Source organism: Drosophila subobscura, chromosome O, assembly GCF_008121235.1.
Source record: "Drosophila subobscura isolate 14011-0131.10 chromosome O, UCBerk_Dsub_1.0, whole genome shotgun sequence".
Lineage (NCBI taxonomy): Eukaryota > Metazoa > Arthropoda > Insecta > Diptera > Drosophilidae > Drosophila > Drosophila subobscura.
Window position 1 is genome coordinate 14,162,519 of NC_048533.1, and position 19,328 is coordinate 14,181,846.

Below are 19,328 nucleotides of genomic sequence, written 5' to 3' on the forward strand. Positions count from 1 at the left end.
CAGCAAATGCAGATTATTTAAGGCTCTTAAGCTCTTATTTGTTGAATAAATCTTGGAATTTAAATATGCAAAAATCTAGTAAATTTATCAATAAGCAAAATAGTTGCTTAGAATTTTTAGAGAAGGTTTTCTCGCTTAAGAAATTATTTATTTAAAAAAAATACTTTTGAAATGGGTCTCATAATCTCGAATCTGCTGAATAAATCTTTGAATTAAATCAGGAAAAAGTGCACTTAATTGTTCAACAAGAAAGTAAATTTATATTTGTCTTTAGAGCAGCTTTTCTTGCTTTTAAAAGTATAATTTAAAAACAGTTTTTGAATAATTGTGAGCCTTGATTATGCTATCATTTCTTGCACTCAAATTAGCAAATAATCGATGCTGCTTAGAAGCTGCCAGCAGTAACAGGATCTTTCCATTTGAATTATTTATATTTATTAAATTTATCTTAACAAAAGTTCGCTGTCTGTCGCCCCAAACTTGAAGTTCTTTCTCAACGCCTAATTGTTTCTGAATCAATTTGCAATAGATGCCGCTCGTTAAGCCTTGGGTTAAATATTCTTTTATGCGCCCATTAACATTTGCCTGATGTGCGGTTTATGTATATTCCTTCGCCTGCTCCCTCTCCCTCTCCCTCTTCCCTACTTGCTGTCTTGCTCTATCAAACATTGATGCGAAAATGGAAAAAATATTAACAGCTGGTTTTTTGTGAAGCGGCGCCCCCGCTCGCTGCCTCTCCACCACTATTGCCAAGTAATTCTCGCTGTTATTGATATTATTATCATTATTATGGTTATTTTGGGTTTTTATGGCCAAAGTTGGGCGCTGCGAGTGTGGGGGTGTACGGGGTGGGGCGCGCATAAATGAATTTAATTATGGCATACCAAAGGCGAGGACGAGGAGCAGTTGGAGCACCCACTGAGTGGGGCATAACGAGTCGGACCTGTTGCCTAATGGCTTAACAAATCTGTGGGCAAAAGTAGCGAAAATAATTACAATTACAACGGGGCACACATGGCGTATACGCAACAAGCGGGTGTGCGTGTGTGTGAGTGTGAAAGTTCTGAGTGGCCTCTTGGTGGGGGCAAAGTCTTGGGTGCTAGGAAGTGCCCATGGCACGACGGCCACATTGTTGACAGCAAAGAGCCGACGCCGACGCCGCCGCCGCAGTCACACTTGCAGCGGCAGTGGCTGCCACAACTGGTTGCAGCAACAATAACAAACAGCAGTTGACATTTATGTCAGAGGCCAGGCCCAGACTCGACCAGAAATGCCTCAAGGCAAGAGGGGGTAGAAGCAGAAGTTACGCGGGGAAAAGCAGCAGTTCCATGCACTCTTGGAGCAACCCTCGTAACATGTGGGTGGGTGAAAAATGGCGCACGACTGGCGGAATGCTTAACATAATCCAATCCAAAAGGGCCGGTAATGCAGTTGCCAGCAATAGTCAAGCAGTGCAGCAGAGAAGGCGAAGAGCAGAAGGGCAAAAGGGGAAAGGGAGTGGTCAAAGGGAATGGGCAAAGGGAAGTACAACAAAGGGAATATATTGGAGGCTGTATTTACTTGGACTGCCCTTGAGTGTGTCTGTCCCTCTGCCTGCACAGAGATTTCTTTATTATGAATGGAATGTCAACAGAGGACGAAGATTCAGGCAAACACTGAGGGAAAAAGCCGAAGCAGCTTCAAGGATATTGATGCACCTGCAGCACGGCCAGCACGAAAAGACAATCAAAATCTCCAGGAAAATTCCCGTTCGAGTGGAATTTTATTTGCTCAGTGAACGAATGCAAGGGATTTACTTTTAATAGAAGTCAGAGCAGAAAGACCAACTCCTCAATCATAATTTTCGTATTCCTTTTGTGCGGGCTTTGAGCCAGTGGAAGAATGTGTCATGGTGCGACTTGACAATCTCTGATGCACTTTGGCTTAATGTAAAACTGTAATTTATTTATTTATTTAAATAATGGCCATGGCCAAAGTGAAGTGCCTGGCACTTGGGCTTGCCATAAAGAAATGCAATTAAACGTAAAATCCATAGCCAAGCTACGAGCATTTCTCGTGAATTTATGTGACACTTTTCAGGCGTGTGAAAGTGCTTGCTTGGTGTTGTAAATTAATAGAATATTTTAATTAAATGTGGTCAAAAAGGGATGCATATTCAGATGCAGCAGCAGCTAAGCAGTAAAATCCCCAAAAATCAATCACATCCAATAAGAGTTTTGTGTCTGTTTCCTGAGATAAGTTCAGATAATTACTTAGCAGCTCTCTGGCCATAGATACATTTGTTCCCCCATTTCAAAAGTCAATTGCCAAATGACTAAGTAATTACTTCAAATGATGTGGTCACATTTTTAACAAGCGACCAAACACTGACTGCAAGGTGGCCTGGGCCAGGGCCAGGGTCTGGGCAGTTTGCTGCAATCCAGACTCCCGACTGCTGTTGAGCAATTTGCTCGGCCATTATTCATGGCACATATTGAAGCAAACGATCCAAGCAGGAGCACAGCCACAGACACGGAGAGACCGAGCGACCGTAACCAGTTCCAAATGACCAGCCAAAGTGGCAAATCTTTGTTCACACCTCAAAAGGGGGCACCACACTGGGACTGCCTGTGGGTCCTGTGTCCTGTGTCCTGTGCCTGCTGCTGCTGTGTGAGTGTGTTCGCCATTTTTATGGATTTCTGCGTATGTCCTTTTGGTCAACCTTAAAAGTGTTTTCCTCTACATAAATTTGCTATAAAAACCATTTAAACGGAAAACGTTTCCAACATTCAAAAGGTGCGGAGGGGCAAGGTCCCAAAACTATTCCAGGCAGAGGGGCAGTGTATCTGCTGTGCGCTCCAGTTGCTGGGTTTCGACTTGTGGTCCAAGTCCAAGTCCAGTTCTGGTTCTGGCTCAAATCTAAACTGCTCCAATAAAGCAAATTATCGTTAAAATGCTGCTTGCACATAAGAAGATTTACGATTTGCTCAGCTCGTTGCTCGTTGGGTTTTTGGGGATATTCTTTGGCAGCAGCAGCAAACAGCAGACAGGAGCAGCAGCAGGGAGCACAGGGATAAGCCATAAGGATGGGGCGGAGATACAACCTTTTTTTGGTTTTTTGGTAGCTTGTTGTCCCGTTGTACATTTGCGGGATTCCCATCCCCATTTTTCGTTTGTTTACTTTGCTGCTGCTGCTGCTCTTGATTTTTGGGTGCTCGTTTCGATTTGTTCAAGGATTCAAGCATTCGTTTAGACGAAACCCTTTTTTTCCCCCCTTTTCTGCACCTCTTTTGTGCACCGTTTTGGCTTCCCTTTTCAGCTCTTGGCCTGACCTTTTGGTTGCCTTCTGCATTCGATTTCCCTAGCACCAAATGAGCGTATGACCAAAACAAATAACCCACAAAGTGAGCTGTTCCTGGGGGGCAGCTGTATCTGTGTGTGTGTGTGTGTGTGTGTGCCCCTCCCCTACGTGTGTGTGTGTGTGTGTGTGCAGCGCCATGAATGCTTCAACGCTTTTGGCCACAGCTGGTGCGCAAATCTCACACAGTTGGTTATTTGACAATTGATGATAGCATCAAGATTGGGTCGCCAAAACTGTCCACACACAGAGAGCCCCAGCCCCTGCTGTGTGTGTGAGCTAGAGATGAGCACGTGACTGATGCGATTGTCACGAATTTTGTGCTGACGAACTGGCAATTAGCCTTGTGAACTTTGGGTAAAAGGAGAAAAAGGTCAGGGTTGGGTGGGTTTTTAGCTGGATCAACCCAAAAGGTTGTAAGAACTGATTGCTGTTGCACTTCTGCGCTTAACTGGGGATACTCAGAGTTGCTCTGAACAGTGTTGTCTCTTCTCTAGCACCAAAATGTTAATTGTAATCCCCGCCTGAACCGCACTGGCATTAACTTTTGCCCATTTTGCGCTGGGTGCGGCCTAAAAGGTTTTTGCGACTCGCATTAAAATTGTAGCCAACATTTGATTGCAATTTAATATTTTGGCATGTGGCAGCAGCCACCATTTCCGATATGTGGCTGTAATTATTAATGAGTTAGCGAGTGAATTCTGTGCGGCATCCGCTTGGACATTGTCCAGCAGAAGGGCCAACCCTCAGGCGCTATCGGAGGACACATTTTGGTGTGGCAGCTTCCGTGGGAGCCTCTCGATCAGCGCTAATGAACCTTTTGGCAAATGTTACGACAGCCCTACAGCTCGCCAACCCGCCAGCTCTCTCTCCCCGCTCAGTCTCTCTTGCTCCCTTATCTGTGTTAATGCATGCGTTTTCTTTGTCTCCTTTTATCAGAACTTCCTGTCATTACTCCTGCTATCGCTGTGCCCCCAGAGTCAGCTTCCGTGTCCGTGTCCGCGCATTACCTTGTCGCCTCGCTGTCCTCGCTCTGCTCTGTGCCCAGCGAGATTACAACGCCCAGTTTGCAGTGCCCGGTCCAGGCTGCCCATTGCTTAATTTCGATGGCAATTATTTATTTAAACCGTGCCCCAGCTCTGCTCTCTGCCTTCCTGCCTCCCCGCCCACCCATTGGTACATGGCCGAGCTTAATTGTTTGACTTGGCGTCTGAAACTATGGCTGCTCCTGCTCCTTCCTGCCTCCTCCTGCTCCTGCTCGAGTGTTGGTGGCGCTTTGACAACTCGTTGACCGTAAATTTCCAAGTTTTTCATTAGGCTGCCTGCCGACTGTGCCTCAGTGGCCTGACAGTCCCAGGCGAGTCCCAGTCTCAGTCTCAGTCTCTCTCCGCCGCTTTCTAATCAACTTGGCCGCAGTTTGTCGCGCTGCCGCACTCCCCTACCCCCCCCTGCCGGAAAACGGAAAACTTTTTGCACTCCCACCTCTGGCATGTTTAATGAAAGCGTTTTCACTGCGATTTCATTTCATTTAGCCGCCTGCCTGCCCGCCTCATTCATTATGCTCGACTCAGATTTGTAATTTACACCTGAGGCTAACAAGCGCAGAAACAATGCGAGGGCCACGCGAGGGTTGCTTAAAACATTTGCTGGGCCAATCAAGGCAGCGATTTCCACGCAAGTTTTCCAACTTAAGAATTTATTTCACTGTCATCCGAGAGCGATTGCAACTGCCTGCTTAAATATTTGTCATGGGTTCAAATAGCCATTGGATTCCTGCTCAAACACTCGTCCTGGCTGGTGTCCTTTGCCCAGCTTAAATGCTTGAAAAAAGGACAGACAGAGGCACGCTGACAATGGAGCCAAAGCTGTCCTAATTCCCCACTGCCATCCGCTCGGGGACTAGGCCAAAAATGTGAAATGGCTCAACTGCAATTATGATGGGGGGTTGTGTGAGGGAGGGGAGGAGTTTCCGTTGCTGGCGCTGTTTCCTGCTGCTGCTGCTGCTGCAGCTGCAACTGCTGTAAAATGTTTATGATGCTTTTATGGCAGCAGGCCCTAGGAGCTCGCAGCCTGCAGCACGGCAGAGCGGGCTAAGTGGGTGAGTGGCTGAGTGGCTGAGTGCTCAAAGAATTAACAATATGAATATGAATTATAAATATGCAAAAGGCAGTGCTAAGTGGCTTATTATGATTACAATTGTTGTGCGCTTTGTGTGCTGCAATTTGCCTGTTTACAACGATGGCAAACAAAAGGCCAGAGCGAGTCTGATTGACGTCACGTCACAGCAGCCAAGGTCGTCCTTTGTTCCACACATATTTAAATTTTATAATGCCAAAGGCACACGCTCCCAGCCCGGCCACTTGTGCATAATCTTTAATTTAAACAGATGCCGAAAGCCAAAAATAAAGTCAAGTCCGGTGCGGTAAGCAACGAGCGAAAAGCTGCACAAAAAATAAACATATAAAACCGAAATCTTGTACATAATGTAAAACAAAATGCCGGCAACTGGTCAACGGAACGGCAGCGGAAACTGTCGTCGAATGGCTGCGGCTGAGGCCGGGCACTAAAACTGAACTGGGGTGGGGGTTGGAGCTGTCTGCTCTGTCCTCTGCTGGTATTTGGCTGCAGAGTAGAACCCAATTTTGGGGGGGAGCTAACCCCTGCAGCAGATATTTTGAAAGGTTTTAGAACGATGAAAGATTATGGCATGAATAAATTATAACACAAATTAGAAAATAAATTATAAAATACACTAAAAAAGGTTAGAAAAAGGTTAGAAAAAGTTGGAAAAATATTATAAATCAAGGTGCAGGCTTGCTGCTGATTGGCGTGCAAATATTTAACTATTTTGTAGCTTAAGGCCTTGCATGAAAGTTAGTTTTAGTTTTTCCAATTTTCTAAAATTTATAGAAAAATTTCCCAGAGCATTTCCGGGTCGACGCTGCTTTTAGGTTCCTTGTTCTGTTTAGTTATTTGTTTTGGCTGCCGCTCTTCCAGACAATGTATTTTCATAAATTCCATCAAAGCCGCTGCGGCTTTTGCACATTGGTGCCTGGCTGGGCCAGTGTCTGCCCAGTCTGGCTGCTGCAAAGTGTGGCAGGGGGCATGTGAGTGTTGCGTCGCGCTTGCGACGTATTTGTGGCACGCGTTGAATGTCGCAGGACACGAGACTGGCTTGGGGGCAGCAGCTTTAAGTGGCAAAAATTGCTTCAAGTGTTTGAGTGTTGGGCGGCAGATCTTGACCTAGGCAGAAGGCAAGGACGAGGGCGAGGGCTAGGGCGAAGGCGTTGACTTTGCCGCTTGCTGTGCAATTTGATGCTCGTGAAGCTGCTCTCTGCCTTCGCCAGTCGCTGCTCCCTGCTCTCTAGCTCTCTCTATCTGTCTGTGTGCTTTGTGTTTGCATTTGTCTGCTCTTTGTTAGAAAATTTATTTATCAACGCTTTTTGTATTTCCGCTGCGGCGCGGCGGCTGTAGCTTTTGCCTCTCCATGCGGCTGTTTTGGCTCTGTTATATTTTTTGTTTGTTTATTTTCATACACTTCCTCATTTTTAATTTATGACAATGGCGCCGGCTTTTGTTAAAGCCACGCCCTGGCCCCTAAGCCCCGTACCCCGTAGCCCCGTAGCCTTAGCCTTAGTCCTGCTGCTGCTGCTGGTCCCGGTCCTGCGCTGCTGCTGCTGCTGCTGCTGGTCCTCGTCCAGTGTTATTGTAACTGATGCTCTTATAAATGGCCTCTGCCCGTCAGACAGCATTTCGTTTGTCGCTTTTATCGCAGCGGGCCCCACGACACCGGAAAGCGGCGGATGGCCAGGGGATGGAGAGTGGGCGTGTGGGCGTGTGGGTGGGATCCTGGCTGCTGCTGTTGGTGTGAGTGTGGGGCACACGTATACTTTGTATTTCCGTTCGCCCCCATTGTCCTTGACAGTTTCATTATGACAGCTGGCGGCAGTCGACGAATTTTCTATCCCTCCCTCCCTCGCACCCTCGCACCCTGCCTTCCTCCGCTTTTCTTCGCTGATTTTGGTTTTTGTTTAGTTTGCCGCAGTGGCGCTATTAAAGTGTCATCTTGTTGTTGTTGCAGAAACAATGGACAAGTGTTGGCATTATTATTATTATTATCATTATCATTATCAAACGCGCGCTTCCTCTTCCGCCACAGCGGACAAAGATAAAAGGACAAAAGCGAGCAGAGACCAGAGACCAGAGATAAAACGCTTCCACCATTCATGCTCTTGACTGATTTTTAGTTAATTTTCGCTTGGCTTTTGTTGCATGCAAAGAGGAAGAAGACCACAAAGAAAGGAAGCTCGAGGTGTGGGTGCAGTTTTGTTGCGCAATCAATTGTTTGTCGCTGCTTTACACATAATTTATGGAGTTTCCTTTCAAATTTTTGCCAATTTGAATTATAATTGAAAGGCGACACACTTGATTCAAAGAATTAGCGCTGATATTTTGTGCTGCAAAGAGCTGAAGGAGTAGCAGAATTTTGTAGTTAATTGGAGCATTGGAACGATGAGGAACCTCTTGGTTAAGCGTTTGAAATTGGTAGAAATTATTGAAAAATATTTAAACTTAATTTATTTCCTCAATTTCATACCTTTCACTGTCTTAACAGAAGTCCAAATGCTCCCCAAATGGCTTCAAAATTCTACAAAAATCTGCCCGATTTGCACTTTCAGTCAGAGGATTAAAATTTTGTTGAATCTTCATCTGTTTTGTTCTGCCTGCCACCTCCCAAAGTCTCCTTAAAGCCGGCTTGTCCTTGACATTTCGTTGCCTTGTGGAATTGCCTGAGTGCGCAAATATTTAATTGAAATAAATTCCTGGCCGTCAGCGGACCGCGTTGATGTCTCGGCCCCAGCGCATGTTGCGAGTCAGTCAGTCAGTCAGTCACTCAGAAATTTGCGCATTTGTTGGCATATTAAAAGTAGCAACTCGGCTGGGATTTATGGCTGCACTTGTCCCACAGCAGCAGCAGCAGCAGCTCCTTGTGCTCCTCTGGCTCACATAAATATGCAATTATTTTGCATTTTGCGCGCTTTCGCGCTCGATTTTTATTTATTTGCATGCCTCATGCCGCGGGGCATCGCTGCGGCTTCACGCACAACATTCCGCGCCATGTTTATGACACGACTTTTGGGGCGGCAGCGGCAGCGTCGGCGACAGCAAATTGACTTTTACACAAAAGATTCCTGGCGGTTGTGGGGGTTCGGCAGTGGGAGAAATGTATCTTTTTATGTGACATATTTATTTGTTGATTCATATATTTATTCTTATTTACGTTGTATGCATAATTTTGCATTTGACATATTTTTATGGGCATGGCTCGTGCAGCAGCAGCAGCACCACAGCGGCATCACAATATTGTATGCCACATGCAAATATTTCTCATATTTTCCGGATGGTTGGGGGTCCTGCTGGGGTTTGGTGTCTCCTGGGTAGAAATCTCTGCTTATCGTGCACTTTGAAAGCATTCCAAAATATATTTTTTTTATTGCCTCATGGAATGTGAGATTGATGGAGAAAGGGAGGGAGCTTGAATGTATATTGAAAAATATTAATGAAATAAATAATATTAACAAATAGCAAAATATTAAAAAAAAATAAAAAAATATTAAAAAATAAAATTAATAATAATGAAAGAAAATAATAAATATTTCAAAAAATAATAAAAATATAAAATAAACACAAAATAATAGTAAATAAAAAATAAAACTGATAAAAATTTGATAAGTGATAAATTAATAAATGAATAACTGATAATTAAATAAATGAATACAAGAAAAACAAAGAAAATAAATTGTAAAGTAGAGCCGTGAGGGAAAACGACTTTCAAACCGTTCTGCCAATTGTTTTTTTCACTTGAAAATTTACTAAACATTTTTTCTGCCTAATTTTGAGCCTGCCAAAGCAAACTTCCTTCAATTATACTCACCAAAAAGGCAAAGCCGCTAATATTTATATATTTTCTAAGCAACTGGCTGCCCTTTGGCATTGTGCTCATTAAGCAAAATAATTAAATTGAAATGTTCTCAGCCAAAAGACAACTTTATGCACTTGTTTTTGCTTGTATTTCTTTTGCTCGTTGCACTGTTAAGCCTATTATGAATGTTTTTGGCAAACAAATGCATTATATTTATGAAGTTGTATAACATTTATCAAAACTGTAGAAAGGAGAACATATATTTGATGTGCATTGACCTACATGTGTTTTGTGTGTGTGTGTCTTTGGGCTTTCTGAGATTATCCAGCAATTTAGTTGAAATTTTTCAGGGCAAGCCTTCTGATTGAAACTTTACATCAAGCCCTGAGCTGTGGCCTTTTGTATGCCTCTGCTCAATGCCAACAAATGTGAATTATTTTGACAGAAAATATGCATCAACAAATTCCGTAATTTACATGCTGCGATGGCTGTCATTTTTCTTTGTTTCTCTTATTTTTTATGCTTGCTTTATGTACTTGGACTTTATGTGCTGTACAACAAATTGAAATGTGTGTGTCGTGGCTTTAGTTATTACTTATTATATATAGTTCTTGCTGCTGTTGCTGCCTGCTGCTGCCTTTTGTGGCAACCGATAAGCCTTTCGCATATCGAATGTTATTTGCAAGGCAAAATGTTTGTTCATTTAAGATAAATTGATGGTTTGTTGTCGCTGCAAATGGTAGCATTTATTGAATTGTTGCCAGCGCCAATTCGATGCGCTCGTAAATAGTTGCGCAAATAAATCGCAGCGCCCGCTCGATAGTCGTGGCATTTATGACAGCTATGGGGGGCGGGGCGGGGCGGGGCAGTGTAACCCACTGTTAATCGTGTTCATAAATATCAGGCAAACGCTTGCAGCTTTACTTACCATTAAACGTGGCCAGCAGCAGGGCGCCGAGCAGCCGCAACACCAACACCGACTGCCGCGTGCTCATCTTCAAAATCCTTTCCAATTTACTTGTAATCCAGCGGAGCCTTAAACGGAAACGCGTTTACATTGCCGCGATAAGAAACGGAAATGCTGGGGCTCCGAGCCGAAGGAGCGAGGCACAGGATGGCAGCAGCAGAAGGCAGGAAGCGTTGTGCCCGACGGCTGGCAGTTTGACTGCCTCTAAATGCGGCACGCTGGCTGCTGTGACTGCCTCTAAATGCGGCACGCTGCCTGCTTTCCTCTCCTTTCCTTTCCTTATTTTCTTTGTCTTGTCGCGAAAGGTTTTTCCCTGTGATATTTATGGCCGCGTTGCTAGTTGCTCATGGGAGACGGGGGCCTGCATTCTATTGGCACAAATTAACGTTGCACTTTCACTGGAGTTGCTGCCGCCGCTGCTGCTGCTGCTGTTGCCAGTATTTAAGCAAGAACTTGCTTATGGCACTCGCATATTAAATTCCACGGCCTCGGCTCATGCATCATTCCCGTGGCAGAGACTTTTGCTAGCTTACATGCAAAATCCACCTTCAAGATTTATCGTTCTAGAAGCTCTCGGCACTGCTCGAAACTGGAAGCTCTCGGCTGTTGCTGTTGTTATGGCTGCTGCCCTGCCCCAGTTACTGTGTTATGTTCTCGGAATTTATGTCTGTCTCGTTGACTTTCAGACATTGGCTTAAAGTTGGGAACAGGCTAGGCAGCAGGTTTTTGGGCCGCAGCTGGCTGCCAGCCACTCCCAGGAGCACGCCGCTGACTGGCTGGCGTCTACGTCATGCGGATTGTCTCTGTGGCGTCTCTGAGCGAGCTGCCACACAGCAGAGCAGCGCAAAAGGGATTGCAAAAGTCAAGAGAGATTTGGGCTTTGATTTGCTTTGGCCCTGAGAGGTGCTAAATGGCAACCAAAAACGTGTTAAACAGTTCAAGGAAGTAAACAGACCTCCGAAAGTTCTCTTTTCGATAAAACTGTTGCCCTTAAGTCCCAAATTCACACACAAAACACTTCAAATCAGTTTTAAACATAAAGAACTCGCTTTTTAGGCATTTCCCAAACTGACTTTAAACGTTTTTTGCCATCCTAAATGCTGTATTATCGTGCCAGTGTCTGCCAGTTGGCCAACACATTTATCTTGTGGCAGCAACAACCTGCACCCATGGCTGCTGCGGCACACAAAAATGCCAACAATTCAAAACTCAATCTGTAATACACTGCCGGCTACTTTGAGGCATTCACACAAATTCTACTGTGACGCCAACTGTCTGACAAATCGACAGTTGGCTGCTGCAGGGCCCTTGGCAAGAGGTCTCCAGAATGGGCCCTCAGCCTGTGCCTGTGCCTGTGCCTGTGCCTCTGTCTGGTGCTCCGCCTCAGTCTCAGTTGGTCCTGTGGCGCAAATCAAATTGGCCGCCGCCAAACGTTGCCTGGCATCAAAAGTCATCCATCACGGACATGGACGTGGGGCGCAGCCAACTTTGCATGAAATTGGCTCTGTTTAAGCCAACGGGCAACAGCAGCCAACAAAACGAAGTTGGACTAACACTGTGGGAGGAGTGTGACTCGGACTAGGACTACGAGTGGGAGTGCTGGCTCTTGCCACTCGAGACTTAATAAACTGAGCACCGCGGGCCAAACACGAGCCAACAAAAAGGGGCAACATGAGCAGCGAGCACACGAAAATGTATGTAAATAAATAAACGCTTAGCTCAACTCTTTTTCAAAGCCAAGTTCGTGGAAGCAGGCTCGACATTGGGGGTGGCCCAGTGCTGGTCAAGGGTTGAAAGGTACGGCAATGTTTATGTGTTTAATGTTTATAAATATATTTGAGGCATTAAACGAGATTCGGTTTGGATTAGTTATTAGAAAATATCAGCCAAAGGTTTCTCCTCCAGTTTTGCATGAAAAATGGGCACCAAATCTTGCAGAGTTTTAAACCTGGAGATCTTTTCGATCATCAATGGAACTTAAGGCGGGGAAAATACTTTCCTGTTGGTGGTGTCACATGTTTACAATAAACTACCAGCCCTGCACTTCCTTAAGTGCCTCACAGAAAGCCTGAGCCTGAGCCAGAGCGAGAGCAAAAAGAGCCAAGAGTAGCGCTGAATTTTGTGCATTATTTTTGGTTGCCTAAATCCCTGGCGGCATTATCATCAATTCATCATCACATGGCACATGGCGGGCAGCCTGGCACGAGTCTACAGGCAAGAGGCCTAGCCGGCTGCTCTGTTTATTTAATTTCGGGCACAGAAAAAGTGTGCAGCAGCCCCGGGGCCAAACAAAGAACAAAAAAGGAGCAAGACTTTGCGCTGTTGTGGCTGTTGTTGTTGCCTTGTGTCGATGTATGCGTTGGGGCAGCAAGTGAATGAGTGGGTCAGAGGCGTGCTGGCAGTGTGTTTGTGTGTGTGCTGTCCTTTGCGGCTGCGGCAGCGTCACCAACAAAACCATAGACGCCGCAAACTAACGCCAAAACTCTTTGTTGTTGCCGCGTACAAATATGCAAGTGCCTCAGTGTGTGTGTGTGTGTGTTTACTCCGCATGTTTGTGCGTTTTTTTTATATTTTTTGGTGCGGCTTTCTATGCCGGGAGGGCTGGAGTCAAATAAATTATTTCCCACATTGTTGTTGGCAAATTTTTGATGGTTTAATTTTGTGGAAAATAAGTTAAGCCGCTGCTGCACACACCACAAACATACAAGCAGGGCATACGCACACATGAGCAAATACAAAGCAAGCCAACACACACACACACAAATTTGTTGCCTACTTTGCTGCGCGGCGTATACGCAATAAAATAAACGCGTCGCAGTTACATTTCCGCCAGTCCGGGCTGGTGGATGAGGCACTGGCGTTTGGGGTAACATTTTCTGCCGCATTGCCATTTTTATTTATTTATTTTCATTTGCCTTTGGCTGCTCTGCTGTGCTGTGCGCCCTTTTATTTCCCTTTTATTCATTCATTTATAAATTATTATTGCAAAATACTCGACTGGTGGCCTGCCGCCTGCCTGCTCTTTGCTCTCTGCTGCTGGCACTCTGCTGTCCCTCTAAGCATTTTCCCCACTTGATTCTGAGTGATTGTGCGCGGATTAATTCACTTGAAATGATTCATTTTCAATTCCCGGGCATTGTTTCCAGCCCTCCCCCGTACGAGAGTTGATGAGTTTTTAGCTGCTGATATTTCTGTGGAAAAAGCAAATTAGCTAAATTCCAAATTCCGAACTTAAGTGAGTGGAAACCCCACGTGAGTTGCCCTTTCCGCCTTTCGCTGCCTTTTTTCTGTTTGATGATTTCTATATTTTCGTGGGCCAGTAATTTATTTATTTTTATTTGTGTTCCCTCAATTTTAATGTGCGGAGAGACACTCAGTCAAAGCCAGTCATATGTGCGACGGCTGGTCTGAATTGAGCCACATCATCATCATCCACTTTGTCAGCGTCATCATCATCAGCATCAGCATCATTATGGTCTTGTCGTCATAGTCATCGTCATTGCCATCATCTGAGCCTGATGGCTGACATTGTCAAAAGGGTTTAAGTGGCCACACTTGAACCAGGGAGAATCAGCAGCAGCAGCAGCAGCAGCAGCAGCTCCTCATCCCTAATGCTAGACAAATATGAAAAGCACGAGTGGGGATTGGGGTGGCTGACGGTGGAGAGTTGGGGCTGAGTGGAAGTCCTCTGGGGTTGGGGGGCAGCATGACTTGTGTACACGTTTCCATGGCACAACTTTAAAGGCAAAACCCCCAGGCTACACGAGGCATCAAATGAAAATTTAATGTGCTATTGATTTATACAACAAATTCTACAAATAATATGTACAACCAAAAATTGTACGCTCCAGCTTAAAGTTTTTGGAAGAAAATATTCCGTTTAAAGTTGGGTTTTAATCACACAAAGTAGGAAAGAAATTAAATAAATAAAACATTAAAATAAGCTGCAACTTTAAAGGGATTAAAAGCGCCTTAAACTTTGCTAAGTTTTGGGTTGTAGAAAACATTTGATTGAATATATTGAGGGGAGAATTATTGGTAGAATATTAATTACAGGAATAAAGATTATTTTTTTTTGTCTAAAAAATACAAACAACACGTTCAATGTTCAACAGGAGAGCAAAATAAATGCAGCTGGAATAAACGTAAATGTGTAAAGTGTAGGAAAAATAAAATATAAAATGCAATCAAATATGCAATGCACATTGCGCACCAGCATAAAGTTTTAGGGAGGGTTTACGGCATGTTCCATTTTATTTAAATAAAAGCAAATAATTTCCACAAAGTGTTTGTGGTGCTCAGAACTTAATTCTTTGAAGTTCTCAGAGCTGAAATTCCTTACAAATATTTTTCTTGAAAAGAAATTCCTTCGTTAAAACAAGATACGATTTGAACCAATAAATTCCCAATAATTATAGCTAAACAATTGCCGCATCTGCTGCCAAGGAGTGCAAATAAAATCTAGATAATTATCGGTTAATTATGTGAAATTATAGACAATTAATTGAGCACACACTTGCTGCCCCTTTACCCCTTTAGGTGATCCCATTTCGCACCCAACTCCAGCACCAACTTTTGTGCCAGTCATCGACATGATATCACATCATCATTCAGCATCCACTCAACCCAGACCAGCACCTATTAAGTCATCGAGTGGGGCACTTGGCTTACGCCTAACCCCCGTGCGACAGCCAACAATTAGAGCTTCGCCTTCGTCTGTTCTGTGCCATCGAGTGGCTTCAATTAGGCGTCAGGCTGCCGTGGCACATGTCTTCGGGGGCAGGCCGAGAGTCGCAAACAATAAACATTTAATTACCGGCCATTGTGGCGGGTTTTTCGAACGGTAATTTGTCAAAGGGTCTAATTAAAAACTTGTGAATGCCACGAAAAATGCCACGAAAGACTTGGGGGGATAAAGGACGGCTGTCGGTGGCTGATTGGAGCAACATTTTACAGCAAAACACGCAATTCACCTTCGTCATTGTCATGTTAATTAATTCGCCAGCACTTGAGAAGACAAGTGAACACGGCCAGCTCAAATCTCTACCCTGGCCACAACAACAAAAAATAAAAAGGGAACACCAAAACTGTCAGAAGCATTCAGGGCGGCAGGCCATAATCAGGCGGAAAGGGCTGCCCCCAGGCGCTCTCTTTCACACTTGTTAAGACTTTTCGATGGCCATCGATCCCACAACAGCAACAGCAACAGCAGCAGGGGAGCGGGGCGGGGTCCAGTCAGGCAGCGCCACAGTTCAATGCCTCTGGCATGGTTCATTGGGTCCAGTCGGGGCCCCAAAACGGGAAGCCAACAACCAGCAACCAGCCACCGGCTACCGGCCATCGGCCAAGGGGCAAACACTCGAAACACTCGCAAAGGGGGGTCGGGGCAGGGCACTCACTGCACGCTTTCAGGGGGGATGGGGCAGACGCTCGCTTAGCCGCGCGAATTTCTCGTCTTTTTCGGTCTATGTTTGGCGTTGCGTATACGCCGCGTGGTACCGTTGGGCGCGCGCGTTAACAACCTCTGCACGCACAGAAGGATTTTCGAGACTGATGCTGGAGCCAGTTGCTGTGGCCGTTGCCGTTGCCGTAGCCGAGGCTGACGTCGCAGCTCAACGCTCAGCGTGTGGCCCAAGCCGAAGTGGGGGCAGCGGCAGCGCCGCAGCAGAGCTACTTCGCTGATGTCACGGATGACGAAGGGGAACACGGCTAGCGGCTATCAAGCAGCTGTAGCTGTAGCTGTAGCCGCTGAAGCAGCTGCCTTGTCTTGCGATGGATGGATGGCTTGATGGCCGATGCTTTGGCTGCTTGCCGAATGCTGCCTGCCGGTTGCCCGATGCCGATGCCTTGGGTTGCCTGAGTTGCCTGTGCCGCAGCTGAGGCAAGTCAGTCAAGCGGCCATAGTAAACGTAACATATTGTCGCAGGCAGCAGCAGGCAGGCAGCAGCTCTCCTTTGATGCTGACGGCATCAAGGACGAAGTTAAGCGCTTCGTGTCAGCAGCCAAAAGATGTCGAGGGAGTTTGCTCGTGTTTCAATTTATCTTTCTCTTTCGTCGCTTTGTCGCTCGCTGGCTTCGGTCCTTGTGGCGCTTCTCTCAGACAGCAGACGCTCGTTTCTGGGTCAGTTGGGTGGAGGAGGTTACAGGGAAACCGGCGGCAAATATTTTCAAAAATGTTAAGCTGTAAATTGTAATTCGGCTTTGGCTCAGGATAAATGAAAGAGTTCATATAATTGAGGGTGGAATTTATTTGAAAACTATTGTGCAGATTTTTCTAGTTTATTTTTAATTAATAATTTGTTTTTAATTGTTTTCCCTTTGGCTATTCAAATTCTGCGGCTGCTGTCGCCGGCTATGTTGGTGCGCTGTTAATTGTGGCGCTCTTCTGTTAGTTCACTGTTAGCTGAAGCGTCTGCTATGTTAAAGCGAAAAGTCTACAAAGTGTTAGCCTAGCTATGCAGTCTGTTATCTTAACAGAACCGCGCTTTACAGATGTTAATGACGAGACTGGCTGTAAAAAGTTACTTTGGTTTATTTTTGGTGATTTCTATATGAAAAAAAAAGAAAACAAAATTACTAAAATAGGATAAATAAATTCGCAATAAACAAAATAACATTTATTTGTGCATAAAAAGTGATGCAACGTTAATGAAATAATGAAATTAATGCATCAGTTGGTAATTCTCTTGTGGCTTCTGTGAATTCTTCTTTTCTGTTTGCTCTTCTGTTACCAGAACTCCATGGCCGTTGACTTAACATGCCGAAATTGTACAGAAAAGGTTACAGCAGAGTAATGTTAATGCAGAAAAATGTTATTCCATAGCAATGTAAGAGGAAGTTATGTTAAAAGCAAGTTTTAACTTCATTTGAGGCGCTGAACATTTAACATTTAAAACATTTTAATTTTTTTTTGCAATTTCCGTTAATTCCCAAATTAGTTTTCAATTTTAAAGATTTTATTTGTTGCCATTTCGTTGCTGCAATCAAAGTTGTAATGCATAAGAAGTCAATTAAGGAGCGATGAGTATGCTTTATGTAGAAGATAAATGCGAATCCTGTGACTCCAAGGAGCACTCAGTCAGCGCTCAGCACTCGGCACCCAGCAGCCAGCAGCCAGTCAGCACTCACACTCACATTCAGTGGAGCAAAGCCAAAGCAATTACAGTCGCAGACAATGGGCATGGAAATCGGGCTTTTAACATTTTTTGATGGCCGGCAATAAAAGCAATCCCACCAGTCCGCCCCACTCCCCCACTCCCCCGCTCACTTGCAACTAGGAAAAACTAACCCAGACATATCCGAGAGCCCAGCCAGAAGCGAAATCCGAGGGACAACCCTGAGCCGAGCTGAGAACTTCACGTAGCCGTAGAAAGTCGCGTCAAGTACGCTTGGATATTTAATGCCATTTGGGGTCGTAAAAATTTTGAGTGTATCTTTCGTCCCTGCAATGGGATGGAGCCCGATGTGGCGGCAGCTGGGACTGGCTGTGGGATGTCCCTTTCCGAATAGAAAATGCAAAGCACAAAGGACAAAGACGGTCGCTCGCGCTCTCGCAATTATCTTGGACTTGGCTCTGCCATTAGATGACCCAAACTATTCTTTTTTTTTCCGCATATATTTTACGCATATTTTATGTGACTCAATTTTTTGTTCTTTCTGCCCTTTTTGGTCGTTTTTATGGGCTGAAAGTCAAGTGGAAACAGCGCGGTTCTGGGGCCATTCTCATGTCATTCGGGATGTACACACGCATAAAGATACAAAGGAATTATTCAGCATAAATACAGAGCTAAATAGATACATAGATAGATGTACACAACTATAAACGGGTCTTAAAGCGATTGTCTTGGCAAATGGGAAACAAATTTGGTGCGAAATTATTTATGAACAGGGGAGAAGTTCGGCCTGCTGGCAAGCGACAGTTTTTGTGTACGATTTGGAGAGTTGTAGAAGAGCTGCAGACTGGTTATTTATGGTTTAATATTAAGTGGAATTTGTGCACTATGTTTAAGGCGGGGAAATGTTTATCCATATCATTTTTTGAATCATTTATTTTGCTCAAAAGTGAAGTCTTGGCATCATTCCATTCCGTTTTTAAATGACAATTAACTGCGCAACAAACGTATTTAAATATTGAGTAAAATGCAGCGAATGTTCAACGGATTTTGCACAAGTGTGAGAGCAACAACAAAACTTTTAAACAGCCTGCCTGCCCGCCTGCCTGGTTGAGTTCGGTTTGGGTTTGGTTTCTGTTTCAGTTTCTTTTGGTTTTGTTGCTGGGTTGTGCTTAAATGCGCATTAGTGAGTTTTCATGAGGAGACAAAACCTCTTATGGGAAAACAACAAGGGGAAGTACAAAAGTAACAACAACAACAGCAACAACAGCCGGAGCAACAATGTCGACAACAATTTAGAAATTGAGCTTGAAGCAGGGCGCAAAAGTTTTTGCATTTCTCATGTGTTTTTTGTCATTGGAACTCGCTAATTTCCGTGGATAATAGTTTCATCTTCGTGACAGCTCTGCAGCTCCTTCTCCCTCTCCCTCTCCCTCTTGCCTTCATTCTCCCCCTGGTTCGCTCTAATGCCTGACATGTTGAATTTGTCGTCGTCGTTCTCAGTTTTGGGTTCGTTTTTCAACTTTCTTCTCGCATTTCTCTTGTTGCGTGTTTGCTGTGTGGGGTTGGGGCCGGGGTTGTGCGTGTGTGAGGCACGGGAATGTTAGTTTTTCCACGCATTTTGCGTTCTTATTTCTGCTCAGCTGTGTGTGTGTGGGAGGCAACTTAAAGTTTTACCATTTAAAAGCGTAAATTGAAATGAAATATTTGTCTTTTTGGGCATGAGTTGCGCTGCTCCGGCAAGTGCACTCAGCCTGCGTGAAATGAGCCGCATCTCGTGGCCATGTTTCATGGGCCAGTTGCAGCCACCCCATGGACCATTCCCCATGGACCATTCCCCATTGCGAGTGCGACTGCGACTGCGGGTGCGTGTCACAGCCAAATTGACCCCATTAATCCTTGCGGCCAGATAGCAGTAGCAGAAGCAAATGCCAAGCCAAAAACAATGACAAAACCACTGGCCCAAACACAGAGCACAGCAGTGGGAGA

The 19,328-nt window shown here is 44.9% G+C and overlaps 1 protein-coding gene across 1 annotated transcript in view; it reads right to left on the reverse strand.

Annotated features, from left to right (window-relative positions):
- Nucleotides 1–15,754, reverse strand: part of LOC117898331 — a 41,551-nt gene extending 25,797 nt beyond the window's left edge. The window contains exons 1-2 of the mRNA XM_034807654.1: nucleotides 15,627–15,754; nucleotides 10,189–10,823 (exon numbers count right to left, since the gene is read on the reverse strand). Of these exons, the coding sequence (XP_034663545.1) occupies nucleotides 10,189–10,255 (67 nt within the window). The 5' untranslated portion in view covers nucleotides 10,256–10,823; nucleotides 15,627–15,754. The remainder of the gene's footprint in view (nucleotides 1–10,188; nucleotides 10,824–15,626) is intronic.
- Between the last annotated feature and the right edge of the window lie 3,574 nt (nucleotides 15,755–19,328).